Here is an 8,680-nt window from a genome sequence, read left to right as displayed (position 1 = left end):
CAGCACTTCTCTACTTCCCTGCTGTAACACCATGGGTCCCTTTCGCTTCAGTGCTCTGCACTGAGCACAAAACCTGTGTTTGTGGTCATGAAGATTTGGTGGGATAAGCTAATGTGCCAATTGCAGTTTGCTCTGCAATCATTCTGCTGCTGTGAACTGACTGCTCTTGAAAATACTCAACTTTGGGACGTTTGGGACGTTTTTCTTTTGTGTTCAGCTGTTCATTTCTGTGCTATAACAGCGTTTATTCTGCTAAAGCACCGGTTGGGAATAACCAGGTTCCCTTGCGCCGGGCAATTTGGCTAGTAAATCACATAGTGCAAGACAAAGGGTTATTATTTATCAGCTGTACAAGCAGCAGGCGTTCACGTATGAGAAATCCAGGATTTTTCTTCACCCTGTTTATAAATGCATCTATCGAAATCCGCTGTCAGGACCGAGCAGCAGGCGGACGGCGCCCCGGGGCTCGCACCGCCAGGCGGACGGCGGGCGGGAAGGAAGAGCCCCGCACACACCGCCGGAGGAAACGCCCTCCGCTCGGGCTCGCCCACGCCCGCCCCGAGCCGAGCCTGGAGGAGGAGGAGGTCCGGGGCGATGCTGGCGGGACTGGGGCGGGCGGTGCGGAGTCTGCCGCCGGGCGGCGGGCGACTCCGGCTGCTGGTGGGCGGCCGGGCGGCGCGGGGCAGAGGGGATGGCCGCCCCCCACTCGCGGAGCCTCAGGTGAGTGCGGCGGTGCACCGCTCGGGGAAGTTCAGCCGCTGGCGGGGAGCGGCGGGGCGGCAGTCCCGGTGATGGGGGGGGAGCGAGCGATCCGCTGCTGGGGTCGCCCGGGAGCGCCCGGTGCCGGCGTCGGGCGGCGGCTGCTCCGCCACCGCAGCCGCGGCTGTCGCCTCGCCCGCGGGCCCAGCAGCGGGGTTTTTCAGGCACGGGGCGTGGTAGGGAAGTTGCGGGGCTCTGTTACGAAATAGAAGTGGAAGGGAAAAAGAAAAAAACAGCCAAAACTTTTCCTCAAGTGTTGCTGCAGAACTTCGTTGTGTGCAGTGCCTGGGGTTGTGTGTTGTGCTGGGCCCGAGCTGCAACTGGAGCTGCAGCTTGACAGATGCTCCCAGGCCACCAGGCAGGGCAGCTAGCAGGGCCTGTGGCTGTCTGCCAGCAAAGGATGAGCCATAGTCCCTGAGGACCGTTTTTAACAGCAGAGATGCCATGTGCACTTGATAGTGTTGCTGTGATGAAGCAGACCGCGATGCTGTCCTCTGCCCGAAGGAGGACCCGGGCCAGGAGGTGACAGGCAGAAGGAAGCACTGAGCGGGGCTGTGTAGCCTGCACGGGTGTCGTGACCACTCGGAGGCACCCAGCACCTCCATGTGTGCATCTTGACAAGGATTGCTGCACACAGTGTGCTCGAAGAGTCACCTGCAGAATCCCCTAGCATTAATTTGGCCCTACTCTGTTAATCTGAGAAGCTTTCTCAGCTCAATCACGGCTGTGTTAGGAGGACACTTAAGAAGGGAATTAAAATAAATATTGGCTTAGCCACCTTCATCTCTAAGGTTTAAATGTGGAGTGCTAAGAACGTGTTGCCTCTTGCAGTGAGCATTTACACTGCCATTCAGCATGCTCTGATGCTGCTTGTTCAGTTTATCACCTCTGATTTCTGCAGGGTGCAGCTCTGCAGGCAAGCTTTGTGCTTTTCTAGGACTCTGAGATGAGCCCTAGAAAATGAGATGAGCCCCTTCTTACACTTTCTGGTTTAAGGAGAAGGATTCTGTTGAGGACTTTTCTAAAGTGGAAGTGTTTAGAATAAGTTAACATGAAATGCTTTTTATATGTGCAGTTAAGAGTTTTAATTTTTCTACAGGGCCATTAGCATGACAGCATGAGGCTTGCTTTCTGATTTTCCTCTTCCTGTGTTCATCTTTGGACACTTTACAAATTTGTAAATGTGCCTCTGTAGAGCAGCTCAGGCAGTTAACAAGTTTGGTATCATAAAAGTTAAATTAATAGCCTGTAGGTGTAATTTCAAGTAGTGAAACACATTATTGCAGCTGTTCAGCTCTTTAGATTTTGAAGTTGAGCAAAGCATCAAATTATGTTCATCTCACTAGTTAAACTCTGGCATGGCTCTTTGATGGTGTTTCCCCCTTTAAGTTTTTGGGTAGTTCTCTTTGCTGGTGTGTGTTGCTGGCTACTGTGTCATTGTCACAGGCATGGGAGGAGTTTTGCTGCAGCTCTGGAAAGGAAAGTTGGAGCGCTCATGGGCAGTTCAGGAGGGCAGAGCTCAGCACTGGTCACACTCACCCTTGATCCACTCTAGTGCCATGTTCTTCAGCTCACTTTCGTGCTGCAAGCTGTAATGGAGATCAGTGTGCTCAGGCACCTTTTGTGGCACTGACCATAGGCTTCCATTGGCAAAGCTGGAGGTGATGTTTTGGTGGCTATGTAGGGTTGTCACATACCATGGAGGTGCTTGGGTGTTACTGTGTTGGTGAGCAGATGTGTGTGCACAGCATCTGTTTGTATGCTGTGCTTCTTATCAATAAATAAGCTACCTCAGGGGTAAATCAGCCACCCTGGAATGCCTAATTTTTTTCTGTAATTTTTCTGTGAAAGCAGTGATTGCCATCATGAACAGGATCCTCAACTGTCAGCTTTTCAGCTCAGCTGTTAGACAGAATCGTTGCCTTCTTTGATTGGCTCTGATTAAGGCCACTATGCTTTCAGTATTTATAGAAATCATACTTAATTTTATCAAGTTGGTTTTTTAGTTAGAGGAGTTGATTTGTATAGCATGACTTTTTTGTTCTGAGAAGTGTTCAGCATTTACATAGGCATGTAGATTTTCAGACGAAGTGAAGCATGTTGTGTTTTTTGGGCAGGCCTTATTATTGCTACACAGAATTTTATTTCCAGAAGGATGTGGTTCGCTTTGCTGGAGTCCCGGATTTGTAATGCCACAGCTATTTGGTTTGTGCTGAAACTTCAGAGCTGCCAGCTATTTCACCTCCTCTTGCCTTGCATGTGTTAACTCTGTGCTCAGGGAAATGCTCTGCCTCTGCTGTTCTTTGTGAGGAAGAGTTCTTCTATCATGATGGAGAACAGATGTGTTAACACAAAACTGAGCTGAAAGTTGCCAGTTTTTCTTGGCCGTTCATAAACAGTCTGAGCAAGAGAACACTTAAATGGCTTATTTTAAATTTTTTTTTTAACTGGTAAAAAAAAATCTGGTTAGATTAGATCTGGTATCTAACAATCTAGTTAGATACCAGATTTGGCACTGCAGAGAAGCTAAAATGGATTTGCTTTTTATGGCCATTTATATACATGAGATTCCTGGTTTAGTTCATGCAGTGGAGATCTGTACAAGGCTGCCTGCAGCCCTGGAGATTTCAGCTGCTATTGCATCGAAGCCTGAGTTACTCTATTTCCTGTAGCTTTTTCATTCAGTGAGCTTTCCCCTCTTTTCTTTCCGCTTCTTACAACATAAGTTTGCTTAATGATCCAAACCTTGTTTTCTAATTCAGAAACCTTAAAATCAGGTTCCCTTGCAGTTGCAGGGTCCCCTTTAGCAAAACTTTTTGTGTGCAGTGTGGATTTGGTGGTGTGGTGACAGTGTCTCCTGCAAGGGGCATGGCTTGTATTGAGAGAGCAAGGAACTGAAATGGGAAAACTGTTTGTTTGTTTGTTTTACAAAGCATTAGTTCTGTTTAATATCATTAATTCAGAAACTGTCCTGCTCTTATGTGTGGGATTCTCTTAAGTTGCATATCTGCACAATAAAGGTTGTATGTAAGCTGAAAGGTAGGCTTGCAAATATGCCTGTGGAAAGTGTTTTTTGTTTTCTTTCTGTTTTAGGAAATGATGTATGCTTGTTGCTGAGGAAAGGATTTTTCCTGGTTGCAAATTGCAGCCAGTTGGGGAACTACTGGGTTTGATTACCTGCAGAAAGCAGGGCAGTGAGTATTTTTGGTTTTGTCCTTCCCAGTATCATCCATATCTGTCAAAAATTTCTTTTAATGCTCTCAGCTGACAAGCTGTTGGCTACACCGTGCTTCAGGCTGGCCCTAACTTTGTTTTGTCCTTCCTGTTAATGACATCTAGTTACTCTTGTTTCCTTCCAGACTGCTGTACCACTTTTAGCGTTACTCATTTCCAGTTTATCCTTTGGTTTTAGACGGTCTGGGGAGTATCAATCTAGAGGTGTCTGAATAGCCACAGGATAATTTAAACTTTTTCCTGCTATGTTTTAACTTTTGCTTCCTTCCAAGATACTCCACCAAAGTAGCAATCACAGCAGCTATAGAAGTGGTTATCATTGAGCGTCTTGGGTGGTTGAGTATTCCTTTTAAACATGTTTTGTCCCTGCTGTATATTTGCAGTCCTCATAGGTACTTTGAAAAGTGAGGTATAATTGCAGCTGAGAGGTGGAAATAGTTTGTGACCATTCAGTGAGCTTCCCCCTCTTTTCTTTCTGCTTCTTACAATGTAAGTTTGCTTAATGATCCAGACCTTATTTTCTAATTCAGAAACGTTGTGTTTTTACTGGAGGATGTCATCAACACCATGCACACCCCTGAACTGTCTATGGAAGTGCTGTTCACTCTTCCGTATATTAATTTACAAATGTCTTCGGTGGGTCATTGAAAAGATCCTAGTCATCTACTGCAGGAAATGTGCCTATCTCATCAAGTTCATTTCATTGCTTTTGGATACTGCATCTATGCCAGAAAAACAGAATGGCTCTGGGGATGGCAGCTGCATGCCTTCTGCTCTTACTCTTTCCATGTCTAGCAACTGGGAAATGGCTGCATTTGCTCTGATATATGTGCTTTTGAAGAGAGATGTGGGAGATAAATAGATAGGAGGCAGATACCGGAGGTATGTGTCTGTATCATGGAAATTCATCATTCTTTGTACTTCTAAGCATGCTCTAGCTGTTCATTATTTTGCCATACATTGTGAAGAGCATCTCCATGTGATAGCCAAGTAATAAACTGTGCTTCTGAAAAGTTTGGAAATAAGTGACTCTACTTATATCCATCAGGCAAAGGGAAGCGCATATGTAGTACCTCCCTGTTGGTAGCCCTTCTGACAGTGTTTGTTTTTATGTTTTGGGTGGTTTTTCTTTGTGTTTTTTTTTTTTGGTTTGTTTGTTTTTGTTTTTTTCCAATTTAAAATGGAGATAAGAGGAGTCATGCCGTGAAGTGGTACCTGCATGAGGCTCACTGTCATTGTAAAGGAGGTAACAGGAAATGATGTTGCAGTTTCATTTTGAGCGGTGCTGTGATAATCCCAACAGTGCTGTAAGTGTGAGTATGTTTTTGTGCTGTATGGGATGAGGAAAATCCCAGTCAAGCTCTGTTCCTTCCCATGCTCTGAGTGAGGCTCTCTTTTGTACTTGTAAAAAGACTGATTAATACTGAACTTCTAGAGAATGTCTGAGAAAATTGCTTTGCAAATGCCTCGGATGCTCTGAAGATTTACCACAAATCACTGCTTGAGCACTAATACTTAGTGCTGTTTACAAATGTAGCGCGTCTCTTAAGAACTCTCTTTTAATAATGCTTTTTTTTTTTTTTTTTCCTTTGGATGTTCTTTTTATGTGTTAAAATCTTGTTTTGAAGCTTAAAGGTAAAAACATTTAAAGCCCCTAATAAGGTATGTCTGAAGGAGCGAGAGAAGAATGAAAGAGATTGATGTTTCTTTTGTTTGGTTGTTTTGTTTGTTTGTTTTGTGGTAAAGATTTCACCTTCTGAAGGCCTTCCTGTAAGACTTTGGGCATTGGAGAGAAAGCAAGCAGTACACCAGTTCTCAGTGTGTAGTTAAACATTAAAATCTCTCTCTCTTTCTCTCTCTCTTTCTCTCTCTCTCTTTCTCTCTCTCTCTCTCTCTCTCTCTTTCTCTCTCTCTCTTTCTCTCTCTCTCTTTCTCTCTCTCTCTTTCTCTCTCTCTCTTTCTCTCTCTCTCTTTCTCTCTCTCCTCTTCTTTTTTCCTCCACCTGAAGGGGAATGAGCTATAGGAAAATGAATGGAATTGCTGGAGCTGGAGTTGATTTCACCAGGATCTTTTCCACCCTGACAGCATACTTGCAAGTCGGCAGCAAAGATGAATTTCTCATTGGGTCTGCTGGTTGGCAGCACAGTTAATGCAGCCAGGTGAGAAGGCAGTAAGCTCTTCTGGGCCCGGAGGTGTTCTGCAGTCACTTCTGGGCCTTGTTGCAGTACAGTGTTGATTATGAGATACTTCAGTTAAGGGCATCTAACATCAGCTCTGGCTCTGGGATGATGATGCCTTTTTCTTTTCCAGAAAGATGAAAGGAAGAGACAGGCTCTCTCCTAAGCTAAGTGTCCTAAGGTAAAGCGATGAGTCCAGCAAACAATTAAGCCATTTGTTCTCTGAACTGGAGCAGGGAAGGGTGGGCAGAGGACAGCTCCCAGGCCTGCCACTTGCTTGCTGTGACTTTTTCCATCCTCATCTGACTCATATGTCCTAGATCATCTTGACACTGCACCTGAAGGTGCAGGTATTCTTGCACGCAATCCACAGAGTGTTTTATGTCTGCCAGACTGGCTGCTCCTTAATTCCTGCAGGGGGAATCGACTTGCTCTGTAAATGTGCTGCTGTGTGCCATTTGTAGCTGATTGAGTAGATGAGGAATTTGTGATCTGTTCACTGTGAGGATAGATGGCTCACAGGGAATGCATGACATGACGTCCACGATCCCCAGGGGTCGGGGAAATGTGGATTTGGACTCTGAAGATCGAGTTCATCACTTGTAAAGTAAATCTCTCATATTAGAGTGGCTTTATCTGTTATAACACAATAGCTGAAGAAGAGAATAGAAATTAAAAATGAACACTGATTGGCCACTTGCCTGCTAAATATTGTATCTTTTCTTTTTGGTCCATGAACCAATTCTTCATCCATGCCTGGCTGACTGGGAGTGATCTCATGCTGTGTGTGGCTATGTCAAGTGTCAGCAGGCAGTGCGTGGGTAAACAGAGAGCTTTGTGCTCGTGTGGTGGTGCACAACCTCCTGCTGCTGGGGAGGGAATGTGTAGTGCTCCTTCAGATGAAAAAAGAAATGTTTGCTGTGAACACAGAAAACTTGCACTTTTAGAAGCTGTGTTTATCACAATGAGCAGACAGTGCATCTTCAGAAGGACAGAGAAATTGAATACATTATACACAGACAAGATTCTAACTTTTTTTTTTCTCAATTTCAAATAAGCAGTTTTGAAGCAATTATCTTGTCATTTGCACTCTGGTCATTTCAGATCAAAATTACTTCAGCCTTCACATTGTAGTCAGATGGAAAGGAGGCGTTATGTCTTCTTGTATGAAATGTTTCATTGCTCTGCAATGCAGGTAACAGTTTCATCTTCCTGCTCTATCTCTGTTATTGCTTAACTGTAGAGAAAGAGACCATGAGGTTGATTTAGAGATCACAAAAGCATCTTTATATGTCTCGTGTATGAGGAGAGATTACATTGCTCTTCTTCCTGGCAAATCAAATATAATATATCATGAAGAAATTGGTTTGGGGCAGAGTGTTCTGCTGTGCAAAAGACAGATATTCTCCATGGAAGGTGCAGTCACCTGTTGGGCTGACATCCTTATGCTGTGATGTTCACAGGACAATATTGCTATGGCATTGTTCAAGTTTTCTATATTTTTTTTTCCTAGGACCTGTCTTGTCCTCTTACCTTCTCTTGCAAACTATCTCTTACTTGATATTCTTTACTTGCTTTTTGAACCAGCCTCTCAGCAGAGCAGTGTCATATCCCATAGTGCAATCTGTGGAAGACAGACTTCTGTTTATTTCTTTATTTAGTAAAACCTCCCCCTCACCTTTACCAATGGGTTTAAATAGCCCCTGAGCACCTGCTTTCCCAGGGCCCTCTGTGGCCCTCATGTTCCACACCTTGCTTCTCCCATAGCTGGCATAAACCTGGCCTTGCAGCAGGGGTGGATCTGAGGGCTGCGGCTATAGGGTAGAGGGGGAGTTGGTTGTGTCCTTTTGTTGCAGTGGTGGGTTAGTAGGCGGGTGGGCCAGAGGCTGCCTGCTGAAGTGTTTCTTAGGGAGTGGGGCAGAGGTTTGGATTAGCCTGAGCTGTACAGGTGAATAGCAAATAGACTAGTTTTAAATTAATCACAGTATAAGAAGATGTGCTAGAGTACCTAAAAATGTTTGAGAAGATGGCAAATGTGCTTTTAGCCACAGGGTAGCTCAGTTTCCTTTTCTGCAAATCCTATCACTGCCATGCCCTACAGAACAAAAGAAGCTGAAAGAGGAGTTTGCAGACGGTAAAATGAAAATGAGTACAAAAATAGAAGCCTGATGGAAAAAAAACACCTGTCATAAAAATGCAATGTCAATAATAGTAGGTTCTTAGAGCGCTGTTGTGCTAATATTGGTAATGAAAAGCAGGAAATCTTCTGGGTCTGAGTTGGGAGGGGATTGAGGCACATCGACTCGTGATCTTGAGCCATCTGTTTTCTTCTCCTACCAGAGGGGAGGGTAAAGTGCCTCTCTTCTGACTGCCTCTGGTTTCACTTCACTACGTGTTCAAACAGGAAAAACTGAGTCAAGTATTGAAGCTCTTTTGTGAGGAACTTTTGTGTGCGGTAACCAAACCCTGCTGTTAAATCCTACATGGAACCTGTACTAGATATGAGTTCT

General features: G+C 44.7%; 1 protein-coding gene across 1 annotated transcript in view; it reads left to right on the top strand.

Annotated features, from left to right (window-relative positions):
* The first annotated feature begins 393 nt into the window (after positions 1–393).
* Positions 394–8,680, top strand: part of MCUB (mitochondrial calcium uniporter dominant negative subunit beta) — a 28,432-nt gene continuing 20,145 nt past the window's right edge. The window contains exon 1 of the mRNA XM_031596956.2: positions 394–720. Within this exon, the coding sequence (XP_031452816.2) occupies positions 409–720 (312 nt within the window). The 5' untranslated portion in view covers positions 394–408. The remainder of the gene's footprint in view (positions 721–8,680) is intronic.

This window comes from Phasianus colchicus, chromosome 4 (assembly GCF_987193195.1).
Source record: "Phasianus colchicus chromosome 4, bPhaCol1.hap1.1, whole genome shotgun sequence".
NCBI lineage: Eukaryota > Metazoa > Chordata > Aves > Galliformes > Phasianidae > Phasianus > Phasianus colchicus.
This window is presented reverse-complemented; position numbering and strand designations above follow the sequence as displayed.